We start from the raw sequence: 13,243 nt of genomic DNA, 5'->3' as shown, positions 1-13,243 counted from the left end.
CCACCTCCTTCCGGCTCGCGGCTGGTATTTGTCCCGCCCCCGCCCCAATCAGCTTCATTCCGCTTCCGGTTGGCCGGGCGCTTCAGCAAAGTTGTCGCTACCGTGGTCGCGATGGGCAAGTCAGATTTCCTTACCCCTAAGGCCATCGCCAACAGGATCAAATCCAAGGGGCTTCAGAAGCTGCGCTGGTATTGCCAGATGTGCCAGAAGCAGTGCCGGGACGAGGTAAGCGGGCCTGGATGGGGCCCCAAGCGGGGCCCTGCTGGAAATCCAGGTTCAAGTCCCTGACGCTGGGGTGAGGGAGTGGAACTTCGGGTCCTGGTCGTGTGGGTTCTGCGCTGGGCGAGTCAGCTACTCAACTCGGTACCGCCATCCTGACCCGCAGCGTTTATCTAGGGGAACCAGTGATCTTTGACGCCTCATTCCTCCACGATCTTCCGCCCAAAAGAAATGAAATAGGAGGCTTTGCAGCTCTCGTAGACGGGATGCTACTCGAGCTGTCATAAAACGGGGGCGTTGAATGGTGCAGTGCCCAATGCTCGGGGAATGACCAGAACAGTCATCTCTGACTTGACGTGACTCCAGAGAAACAAGGTGATCGGGATTCACCCCTCTTTTCGGGATCAGATGAAAAAGGACAGCTAAGCTCTGGCACACTACTCATCTAACAAGCATTTATTGAGCGCCTACAGTGTGCCAGGCCCAGGATATTACTCCCTGTGGTGACGACGATCGTGGACTGGAGGCCAGACTGTCAGAATTCTGAATCCTAGCGGCGCCACTTGCTAGCTGTGTAGGCTTGGGCAAGTTACTTACATTCCCCCTGCCCGTTTGCTTATCTGTAAAGTGGGAATAAGAATTGTACCTACCGGGAAGATTGTGAGCTTTAAGTCAGTGAATTATGTGTACTCAAGGGGTCTCGGGGCAGATCTTGAAAAGGTTTGTATGCCGTCCAGCGGCGTTTGTTCGTTTTCACATTAGTGAGGTGGATGACGAAGCCCCTTGAAGAATTGAGAGCAGGCTAGCGACAGGGTCGTATTTTTTCTCCGGAGATTGAATTGGATTGGGTCGGTGCAGCGGAACATTGGGTAATTGGAATAGTCCACTCCAGTGTTTTCTGCAGGCGAGGGATGAGATGCTTAAGTAGGACTCACGTTGACTGACAGTGAAGCAGTTAACTCTTTTTTCATTTGTCTCCAGTTCTCCCCCCCCCCCTTTAATGTTTATTTAGGGAGAGAGAGAGAGAGAGAGAGAGCGAGCACAGGAGCAGGGGAGGGGCAAAGACACACACACACACACACACACACACACACACACACACACACATGGAATCCAAAGCAGGCTTCTGGCTCTGAGCTGTCAGCACAGAGCCCGACGTGGGGCTTGAACTCGTGAACGGCGAGATCATAACCTGAGCCGAACCTGAATTCTTAACCAACTAAGCCACCCAGGTGCCCCGTCAGGTTCTTTTTTTTTTTTTTTTTAAGTTTTATTTATTTATTTTGAGAGAGAGAGAGAGAGAGCGCGCACACAAGCAGGGGAAGGGCAGAGAGAGAGGGAATCCCAAGCAGGCTCTGCACCATCAGCGTGGATCCTGATGCAGGGCTCTAACTCATAAACCATAAGATCGTGACCTGAGCCAAAATCCGGAGTCAGATGCTTAACTGACTGAGCCACCCAGGCGCCCCTCCCGTTCTTTCTTTCTAACAGTCAAGGTGAAATTCTCACACAGAAAACTAGAGACAAATACCACGAACATTTGTATCTCCATTACCCGTATTGAACATTTTAAGAAACTCGCCTAGCCTTACTTGTTTCAGAAATATTTTAAAGTCAGTTGCAAGCATCTAGGACATTTCATCTCTAAATACTTAAGTATGCTTCTCTAAGATATTTGGGTATTTTTCTACGTAGCCACAATATATGTCATCACATAAAAAAAAGTAATACAAGTTCCTTTATGTCGTCTGACACACAGTCCATATTCACATTTTCATCACTTGTTCCCACAAACGCTTTTTAAAGTTTTTTTTATTTCGGGGCACCTGGGTGGCTCAGTCAGTTGAGCGTCCGACTTTGGCTCAGGTCATGATCTCGCGGTCCGTGAGTTCGAGCCCTGCGTCGGGCTCTGGGCTGATGGCTCGGAGCCTGGAGCCTGCTTCGAATTCTGCGTCTCCCTCTCTCTCTCTGCCCCTCCCCCACTTGTACTCTTTCACTCTGTCTCTTTCAAAAATAAATAAACATTAAAAAAAAATTTTTTTTTTAAGTTTTTGTTAAAACCAAGACCCAATCAAAAGCCATGAATCGGATTTGTTATTAGGACTTAAAAAAAATAAACTATTTTTTTTAGAGCAGTTTTAGCTTTACAGCAATGATGAGTGGAAGGTCCAGAGATCTCCTGTACACACCCCATCCCCACATTTGTACAGTTTCCCCATTATCAGCATTTGGCAACAGACTAGTGCTTCACATCTTCACCACCAAAGCCTACAGTTGGCAGTGGGGTTCCCTCCTGATGTTGGACATTTCTCCGGTTTTGAACAAATGTGTGTAATGGCATATATCCATTATCATCTCACAGAGAAGAGTTTCATTGCCCTAAAAATGTGAGTAATTAGGGCTTTTGATCCTCTCTCATTCCTAAACGGAATATAGAATCCACTTCCCTTGCCCTTGCTCCCACCCCCTTGCGACTCCGTTGTTTTTCTTTGTTTTCTAATTAATTTTTTTTAATTTTTTTTTTAACGTTTTATTTATTTTTGAGACAGGGAGAGACAGAGCATGAACAGGGGAGCGTCAGAGAGAGGGAGACACAGAATCCAAAACAGGCTCCAGGCTCTGAGCTGTCAGCACAGAGCCCGACGCGGGGCTTGAACTCACGGACCGTGAGATCATGACCTGAGCTGAAGTCGGCTGCTTAACCGGCTGAGCCACCCAGGCGCCCCATCTAATTAATTTTTTACTGGTATAGCTGTCACGCGTTACCCACATGTTAGTTACAGTGGTTTCCTCTGCACAACGTAATTTATGCCGTTCGCTGTGCGTGTCACAAGTGAGGCTCCCACCTGTCACCCCGCAACACTGTCACCATACGTGCCGTCGACCGTACTTCCTGCACAGTTCTCTCCATTCCGTCACCGGAGGCCTCTCTCTCTCCCTTCCCTTCACGTGTTTGCCCAGCGCCTCTCCTTACCGCCTACAGCCGTCAGCCTATCCTCTGTGTTTATAGGTCTGATTGTGTTTTTGTTTTTGTTTTGTATTTTTTTGAGAGAGAACGTGCACGTGCATGCCTGCATGAGCCGGGGGAGAGGGGCAGAGGGAGAGAGAGAATTTCTGATGTTTTATTTATTTATGAGAGAGAGAGACAGAGGGTGAGCAGGGGAGGGGCAGAGAGAGAGGGAGACACAGAATCCGAAGCAGGCTCCAGGCTCCGAGCTGTCAGCACAGAGCCCGACTTGGGGCTCGAACCCATGAACCATAAGATCCTCACCTGAGCCGAAGTCGGACGCTTAACTGACTCAGCCACATGATCGCCTCCCCCCCCCCCCCGCCCCGAGAGAGAGAGAGAGAGAGAGAGAGAGAGAGAGAGAGAGAGAGAATTTCAAGCAGCCTCCACACCCAACTCGGAGCCCAGTGCAGGGCTCCGCCTCAGGATGGCGAGATCACAACCTGAGCCCAAATCCAGAATCCGACACTCAACCAACTGAGCCACCCAGGAGCCCGTTACTCTTTTGTTTTGAAGGTTCCACATATAGGTGAAGTCATAGGAAATTTGTCTTTATCTGAGTTATTTCACTTAGCAAAACACCCTTGAGGCCCATCCATATTGTGACAAATGGCAAGATCTCGGTCCTTTCCTGTAGGCTGAGTAATATTCCGTTGTGTGTGTCTTCTTTATCCGTTCATCTGTCAATGGACACTCGAGTTGGTATCTTTGCTAATTCAGTTTTTCTGACGTTGACTCTCTACTGGGCCAGTAACTGCCCTGGAGCGTTCCCACTTTCTGATACGAAACAGTGAAGTTGTCTTGTGGTTGTCTTTGACCCTCCTTCTCTAACTTACGGTTCTATAAACTGGAACTTGGAGCTGAAGGCTTGATTCGGATCAGGTTAAATATTTTGGGGAAGACGACTTGGTAGGTGGTCCTGCGGGTTTCGAATCGCATCGCACAAGGAGGCCCGTAACGGCTGCTAGTGCTAAGATGGCTGAGCGAAGAGGACGGTAATGTTAGAAAGGAATATTTTCCCTCTCGCAAGAGCGAGCAGATAGTAAGGAATACATCTAGTTTACCATCAACCTTTTCCTTCGGTGTTTTAGCATCCTTGCTTGAGTCTATTATTTCCTTAAGAGTTGCAAAGTGGTTATTTTTCTGAATTTCTCAGAATTTCCTATTGGCTACCATTCTTATGTAAGGCTGAGCTCTTTCTCATCAACTGGAGCTGTTTGGTTATCCTCAAACGCAGGTTGTGTGGCAAAAGGAGGATAACTGCTTAACTCTTTCCTTTAGTTACCGATTTCAGAGTAAGACACTTGTGGCGATTCTGTCCCGTTTGCTCTCAACTCTGCGCATCGACTCCCCTGCCTGGGAGGGTGGCCTGCAGGAGGAGAGGTTGGCCCCTCCAAGTTCCCTTTCGTCTCCCTCTCTCTCAGTATTGGAAGATTGAGGGGAAGGAGGTCGGATCCAGAGTATTCGCCTCCTGCCCATCCACTCTCACGGGTTTCTAGAATTTACTGGCCTCGTTTTGTTTTCATTTCAGTGATTGATTTTTAACCTACGGGAATCTGCCCTGGTTTTTCATTCATGACACCAACACCAAGTTTCCTTTTAGGTACTTGCGAGTGAGAGTAGTGCACGGGCGGTACACAGTTGAGGCGAGCATCGTGTCAGTCGTCTGTGGGTGACTGAGGGTGAGGCAGCTAAGCGAGATGGGGTGTTGACATCGGGCCGGTGGCGTGAGACCAGACGGGGAGACGGGAGAGGCGGTGTTAGGGAGGCCGAGCGGACTTAGTGGTAAGTGGAGGCAGAGGTGGAGGAGGACTCCAGGATGCCTGGCCCCTGGCCTGGGTGACCGGGCGTGGGACAGAACTGTTCACTGACACGGAGAACACGGCAGGAGAGGCCCAGTTTTCATTGCCAGTGCTGGTGGAGAATCAGCTGTAAATGCTAAGTCGCCGAGATACAAAGTCAAAACTTGTCATTTTTTTTATAGTCACCTGAAGAAGGTGCAGATTTAGTATATTTAACACGAGGTTTCTGTAGTGTGCAGTTATCCCATGAGATTTAACATGACATTTCTGGAATATGCCATAATGTATTTTGGATAATGAAGTGAAGTAGAGAAAAGTGAGTGAAATTCACTAACGGCCCATTTTACTTGGTTACGTTTCCCCAACCACTTACATCACCCTACATGTAGTAGATGTTCAATAAAATTGGGTAAATGGATTTAGAAAACAAAATCACTCTTCTGTTCCCGTGCCCTGTCCTGTCTCTTAGTAACATCGGCTTGCCACGAGCTTTCTGTCTCTTTAATCTTCTGGGATTATCCCTTGAGGGGCAGTGTTACATAACTCAACCTCATAAAAAACTTTTTAAAAAAGATGATAGTGTGCTTAAAGCTAGTGATTTTCTCTTTTTCTTTTTTTGTTACAATTTATTATCAAAGAGGGGCTTTTTATGGTTAACTAAGTACTTCTGTTTAGGGCCCGTTATGATGACCTAAATCAGAACTTAACCACTACTTAATGTTTTGTAGAATGGCTTTAAGTGTCATTGTATGTCCGAATCTCACCAGAGACAACTACTGTTGGCTTCAGAAAATCCTCAGCAGTTTATGGATTACTTCTCCGAGTAAGTAACTTGAAGACATCCTTATCTCATAAGCTTTGTTGAGTTGGACATGTAGTACATATGCTTAAAAATGTGTATATTGGGAGCTCTGTCTGTTCCTTACACATTAACAGGATACTCTGCTATCTTGTGCTCAGGTTTTGTTTTCCTTTGACAATTTGTCACAGTATGAAATTGTTACAGAAGTGTTTCTCACAATTCAGTCTTGCTCTCCAAACACAAAAAAACTCTCTTTCATTCTAACTCGGTTGTGGCTCAGAGCACGGCTGTGGAATCCGACTGCCTGCCTTTAAGCCCTACAAAGCCAGGCTTCTCCCTTCATGGGCTGCGTGACTCTCGCTGAAGCACTTACGTTTGTCTGTGCTTCTGTTTCCTCATCTGTAAGATGGGACTAAAAACAGCACCCTCTTCCAAGCGTTTTCTTTATTTCATAGAAAGATTAATGAGTTAATGGTTTTAAAGAGTTTAGAAAAGTATCGAGTACTTGATTAATATTAGCTATTAATTATTATTGCTATTAATATTTAGTCTTAAGTCTGTCTGTCTCTTTCTTTCCCAAGTTCTGGACCTTTTGGCCTTAGGACCCCTTTTCACCCTTAAAAATTATTGAAGAGCCTCGAAGAGCTTTTGTTTGTGACTGATATCGATATATTGATACTTGTGAGTTAGGGATTAAAAATGAAAAAAAAAATGAAGCGTATTTATTATTTCACTTAAAATAATAATAAATCTAGGAGTGTTAGTAAGAAAATAAAATAATAAAAAATAAAAATAAAAAAATAATAAATCTATTAAGTGTTAAAATAAATAATTTTTTAATAAAAATTAACTATATATTCCAAAACAAACAAAAACAATAGGAATAGCTTTGCTTCAGATTTTTACAAATCTCTTCAGGGTCTGACTACTAGGAGACAGTTGGATTCTACAACCGCTTCTGTTTTCAGTTGTCTGTTTCAACATGTTTTGGGTAAAGCACATAAAGAAAGGCCACCCTGTTCATAGATGTCTGGTTGGAACGGGGGAATACTTTAATAGCCTTTTTCGGATAATTTTGGATGTTCTTTGATGCGACATCAAAACACAACAACGTGGTAGTTTCTTCAAGATTAGCTGTAGCGTGGATTCTGGAACCGTGTCAGGGAACTTTTGTGCGCTATTACATTATGATCCCTCAATCTTTCACTTTAGATGGAGCTTGTCCCCATGCATGGTTTTATGTCATCATGCACTGGTCATTTGGAAAATATTGGTTCACCGAGTGTTCCGAATGGTGACACGTTTTGTTACGTAGTAGCGTAAAGTCATACTTTTTAATGTTATCAGTGTCATCAGAAAGGTCCTTTAGTATTGGGAGGGACGTCAGACTCACGGTGGTCGATGCCAGTTTACCAGATTCAATTTTTTGCCGGAAAGCTCACATTTTATTGTCGGCAACAAATGATAAACAAATGTCAGCTGTTTTTCCTTGACGTGACAAGGCTCACTTTGCTTATTTTTGACCAAATGTCTACGAAATACCCGATTTTGAATAACCGTAGTTGATGGTCCGTCATCCTTTCAAGTAGCAGTGGTGCGCGGTGACAGAGGTAGTTCTGTGCGTGGCTCAGACCATCGCACGAGTGCTGCGCTCAAGACAAGCCCCAGGCGGCGGTGGAAGTGCTGCGTTCCCGAGCCCGTCCCGGCGCACAGGGTATGAGACGGAGCCCCGCAGGCTGAGATTTAGTGCTGTCCCACCGCCCCGTCAAGGACGTTCTTAGTGAAACCAGCATTGATTCTCACCGCGAACGCGTGTCCGTGAAGAATACTCTGGCTGCCTGTGCAGGCTGGCCTCGCCGCCCACTGCCCTGACTTGGCTAAGACGCCAGCAGGTGTCCCCTATGTGGCTTTTGTGCCATCAACGCAGGTAACACGGTGAAAAAGGCCAAAATTGTTTATCTGTGAACCACACGAAACCACCTCGATTACCACGGGACTGCACGAGCCACATTTGGGGAAATATCATCCTGGCAAGAGCCGTCTACACTGGGCTTTTCCTCTCCGCCCCCTTTTACTGCATCCACGTAGCTGCCCAGTTTCCATCTTGCTCTTTATCTTTCTTCGGTGGATAACGCTCTTAACTACCCACAAACATCTCTCTGTTTTCCATTCTTTCCTGGCTTTCCTCCTCCTCCTCCTCCTCCTCCTGCTGCTGCCTGCTTGCTTCCTTAGCCCCTCTTCCTTTCCTCCCAGCTCCTCCAATGCAGGAATGTTCCTCAGGGTGTCCGCTCGGCTTCCTTCAGTCCACATTACCCAGGCTCCAAGAGTTCTGTCATTCTTCCAGCTGTTCCCTTTGTGTTGGGTGACTCCTCAGTCTTACTGTTCATTCCTGATTATCTGTCCTAAGTTGTAGATTTTTTTTTTTTTCCTGGGCAGTTGTAATCTATATTTCTGAAGGCTCTCCCGAAGCCAACATTTTAAAGCCAAGCACGGTACTCTGTCCACCACGCCTACCGTGTGCTGGCTGACAATACCTACTCGGAATGCTAAGCTGGGACTTCCCTGTTGTTGATTCTCCTCTACGGTGTCCTTTAAACTCACCTCCTCGCCGTTCTCCCAGCCCTAGTCATCATTCTCATCATGTGTCACCTAAATTAATTCCGTGACTTCCTCACTGATCTCCCGGCCGCAGCTTCTGTCCCTCCTGTCCGTGTTTTACGCCCATGGTTCACAAACCGCCACGTGCGTCAGAATCACCGTGAGGGCCTGTGACGACAGTGGCAGATTCTGGTTCCGTAGATCTGGGCTGGGGCTGGAGACATGCTGTTTCTATCAAGTTCCCAGGTAATGTTGATGCTACTGTTGTAGGGACCACACTTGGAGAATTCTTGTTCTGTCTTCCCCAGGACTGTCTTTCTAGATCACAGATTTTCACAGACTAACTCCCAAGTAAATTATTTGGTGCTTTGCCACTGCCTGCATAAAACCCACCCTCTTGAGCATGACATTCGAGGTACTTCAAAGATCAGCCCCGCCATTATTTTCCAGCTGTGTCCTCCACCCCCGCCCCGTTCTTCTGTTCTGTCCCACCATGTCCCTCCTTTCTGTCTACTCACAACGTTAGCTCGGTGAGATCATCATTTCCCAGACGTGATGCTTCCGTGTTTCTCTGCCAGCTGGGAGTGGCCTTCTCTTCCTCTCCACCTATACGGTCTGATGTCTACTTCCCCGCCCACATTAAAGATCGCCAGCGGGCATCCCTCAACTCCGTGACATTGTGCCACATCTCTTTTGCAGTTCGCCTCGTGTTATGATTGGTTCTGCTAGATTGGAACCTGGGTCAAGATTTAGGTTTTATTCACCTGTGTTTACCCAGCACGTAACACAGTGTATTCCGTGCAGAGGGACACATTGAGTACCAATTTCACGTGGAATCAGGCAAGTTTTGTTATCGTCGGAAGAATGGTTTTATTATGCCACACTCAGTCACGCTAAGAGACTTCACGGAGGAACCTTTCTAGACCCGTGGAGTCACTTGTGCTGTGGTTGCTCCGCCAAGCCTGGGAGTCTCAGCTCCAAACTGACCTGTAACTGAAATCCTCGAAAGCTGTAAACTTTCGGGATTCCTTCCCTTTTCAGTTCTTGAGGGTTCCTAACAGGTAGTCACATAGATGTGTCATATATCATTTGGGCATTCACACTGTATGGTGGCTTTGTATTTGTAGAATTACCTTAATGCTTTCCTTCCTTTCCTTACTAGGGAATTCCGAAATGACTTTCTAGAACTTCTCAGGAGACGCTTTGGTAAGCATCTGGGTATTGTGCGCACAATAACTTCCTAATCCGTAAACCTGCTCCGGGTTGACGGTGTGCTGTTTTGTTCTCAGGCACTAAGAGAGTCCACAACAACATCGTGTACAATGAGTATATCAGCCACCGGGAGCACATCCACATGAATGCCACCCAGTGGGAGACTCTGACTGATTTTACCAAGTGGCTGGGCAGAGAAGGTGAGAATAAGACAGGATCTGAGCAGCTGTTGCGTGGCTCGGGGGCAGAGACAGAATTGTCACGGTTTCTGTGTACATTTACGAAAAGAGGGTGAGCAGGGCAGTTAAAAACTGGCAGAGGGGAGCATAATCTTCCAGGACTGATTTTGTGTGTTCCACCCGAACGCGAGCATCTGGGACGGTTCTTTTGACAGGGCCCGGATTTATCACCAGCACATCCTCCCATGCGGGTTAAGGGTTATTTCCAGTCCTCCCCCTCTTACGCCCCCGTATTCATTTTACTTTCTGAGGCTTTTGTTACCCCCGCGCAAGGAGCTTTTTAAAAATTTGCTGCAGCTTTTTCCATTTCTAATCTTCATAGGATGAACTTGGAGGGAGAGGGCAAGGAGCCGTGACATGTATCACGTACTCAGTGTGTTACTTGATTCCATTTTACGGGGAAAATTTCTATTAAGTTAGTAGAATATCATGTACTCGTCGGATGTTAGATACTTAGACACAGTTAAATAATTACTAAGCAAGATGATACTTCTTTCCTGTATTTCCCTGGCGTACATAGTTGACTTAGCCCAGGTAGTTAAAAATCAGAATGATAATTTTTTCTGTTCAAGGAGATAAAGTATCCCACTTAAAATATCTAAATGTTATCAACTGTGAGTATGGAAAATCCGTGGGCCGCGTGAATTTGTGTATTTGAATGTGTTTGAATAGTGTATTTGAATGAATAAATACATGACGCAGAGATGGAACGCATTTATATTTCCCTTTAGTTTTGGTTGTGTACGAGTTTACCTGTTATTTTTTTTTTCTTTTTAAGGCTTGTGCAAGGTGGATGAGACGCCGAAGGGCTGGTATATTCAGTATATCGACAGGGACCCAGAAACTATCCGCCGGCAACTGGAACTGGAGAAAAAGAAGAAGCAGGACCTTGATGATGAAGAGAAGACAGCCAAGTTTATTGAAGAACAAGTGAGAAGAGGTCTGGAAGGGAAAGAACAGGTGGGCAGCAGTGTCATTCAGGGAGGCAATGGGAAAAGGTCTCAAGAAGCAAAATTTTTAAGCATCGAGTTGAGTTTGGCAGATGCTGTTCCTTACCGAAGAGGAGAATGAGCATCACGGAGTCTAAAAGGCCAGCTTCTGGAGTCGAGGCCAGCCTGGGTCCCATCTCTGACTTACTGACTCTTGATCTTATAGAATTCTATAGTTCTAAACCTCGGCTTCCTTATGGCTAAGGTGCAGGTGATAACTAATGGGGGAGACACAGCAGATGACATTACTCGGCCGTACTTAGCGCGATGCTGGAGTTAAACACAGTGTGGGAACCTAGGTGCCAGCGCCTGCCCCAGCCTGGGCAGGATGTAGACTATTTGAATCAGGCAGATACAACCTGTGGGCCTGAAGAATCCACAGGCCGAACCCAGGTAAATGGGGAGACAGGGCATGGGGAAGGTGGTTCAGGTGTTAGAATAACTAGAGGAGGGCATTTATTTTAACAAATATTTATTGGGTACCCTCTATGTGCCGGGCCTTCTTCTAGGTACTGGGGAAAGAGCAGTAAACAAAAGATAAAAACTCCCTGCCTCATGGTGCTTCCATACCAAAAGTTGTGTGTGTGTGTGTAGGAAAGCATAGCCTGTGACATAGGTGGCACTCCTAGCCATTTAGTATTTTGAAAACTTTATTGTGTGGGGCGCCTGGGTGGCTCAGTCAGTTGAACGTCCGACTTCGGCTCAGGTCGTGATCTCGCGGTCTGTGGGTTTGAGCCCCGCGCCAGGCTCTGTGCTGGAGCCTGCTTCGGATTCTGTGTCTCCCTCTCTCTCTGCCCCTCCCCTGCTCATGCTCTGTCTCTCTCTCTCTCTGTCAAAAATAAACATTAAAAAAAAAAACACTTTATTGTGGTATAAGATACATGTGCTAAAGTGTATGATGTGCATTAATCTTAAGGTTACAGCTTAGTAGAATTTTACATGTGGATGGATGGATGGATGGATAGCTTATGAAATGACCACCCAGATCAAGATACGGAACATTTTCAGTGTCATACTCACTCCCAGTTAATATTCCCTGTTCCCCAGGAAGGAACCGGTGTTCTGATGTGCCACTCTTAGTTACTTGCCAGTTTGTTCTTGAACTTCGTCAAAGTTCATATGAACTTCACCATACGGTACACTCTCTCTGTGTCTGGCTTCTTTAACTCAGACAGAATGTTCTTTATGTTTACTGCACCTGTGTCCTTTCATACCAGTGTTTCACCCTTTTTAAAATTGATGTCTATTCCATTTTATGAATATCACACAATTGATCCATTGTGCTGCTGAGAAACATGTAGCTTGTTTTCAGGATTTGGCTATTATGAATACAGCTGCTCTGATCATTAATGTGCGTGTCTTATAGAAGCTGTTTATTACAGAGTGACGCAGGAAGGAAAAGGCAATAAGAAAGTAAAGATCCATTTATGAGTCAACTTTTATACCATGTTAATTGACCTTGATAAGTGGGTGGCTGTGCGTGTGTAATATGGTGCTGCTTTCATATGCATGTATTTACGCCATCTTTTAGGAGTTTTCTATATTAAAATAGAAACAATGTTTAAAGCCCTGTAGTTGTAAAATTTAACCCCTGCCTAAGATTGAAAAAACTTTGTATTCTTGAAATTCTTTTACCTTTTTAAAATTTAGACCTCTGAGGGCACCTGGGAGGCTCAGTCGGTTAAGCATCTGACTTTGGCCCAGATCATGATCCTGCGGTCCGTGAGCTTGAGGCCCCTGTCGGGCTCTGTGCTGACAGCTCAGAGCCTGCTTCAGATTCTATGCCTCCCTCTCTCTCTACCCGTCCCCCACTCATGCTCTGTCTCTCTGTGTCTCTGAAAAATGAATAAACATTAAAAAATTAAAAAAAAAAAAAACCCTTTAAACCTCTGGGGGCATCTGGGTGGCTTAGTCAGTTAAGCATGCGACTCTTCGTTTCGGCTCATGCCACGATCTCATGGTTTGCGAGTTTGAGCCTCACATTGGGCTCCGCGCTGACAGTGTGGAGTCTCCTTGGGATTCTCTCTCTCTGTTCCTTCCCTGCACTCTCTTTCTCTAAAAAACAAATAACCTTTAAAATAAAATGAAAATAAAATTTAAAGTTCTGTTTTCAGTGGAGGGAAAATTATAATTTCCTATTGTGGAAATTAAGAAGGATCACATCTTGTGCAGAGGAACATGGTTTACGTTTTGGAATAGCGTTGTTTTGTAACATTTTTGCTTAATTCCATTAAGACCTTCAAGTTAATTCATACTTTCCAGGTATAAATAGCATCTTCCAGTAAAAGAAGTCCTACTGATCAGTGCTTCCTCATTCCACACTTAAACATGTCAGTTTTTTTAAAAGTAACATTGTGTCTTTTGTAAGATGTTAA

General features: G+C 45.6%; 1 protein-coding gene across 1 annotated transcript in view; it reads left to right on the top strand.

Annotated features, from left to right (window-relative positions):
* Positions 1-73: 73 nt before the first annotated feature.
* Positions 74-13,243, top strand: part of KIN (Kin17 DNA and RNA binding protein) — a 35,248-nt gene continuing 22,078 nt past the window's right edge. The window contains exons 1-5 of the mRNA XM_047866625.1: positions 74-225; positions 5,757-5,851; positions 9,591-9,634; positions 9,718-9,840; positions 10,658-10,839. Coding sequence (XP_047722581.1) covers positions 112-225; positions 5,757-5,851; positions 9,591-9,634; positions 9,718-9,840; positions 10,658-10,839 — 558 coding nt within the window. The 5' untranslated portion in view covers positions 74-111. The remainder of the gene's footprint in view (positions 226-5,756; positions 5,852-9,590; positions 9,635-9,717; positions 9,841-10,657; positions 10,840-13,243) is intronic.

Source organism: Prionailurus viverrinus, chromosome B4 (genome assembly GCF_022837055.1).
Source record: "Prionailurus viverrinus isolate Anna chromosome B4, UM_Priviv_1.0, whole genome shotgun sequence".
In the NCBI taxonomy this organism is placed as follows: Eukaryota; Metazoa; Chordata; class Mammalia; order Carnivora; family Felidae; genus Prionailurus; species Prionailurus viverrinus.
The sequence above is the reverse complement of the archived record's forward strand: the minus strand, read 5'-3'. Positions and strand labels throughout refer to the sequence as shown.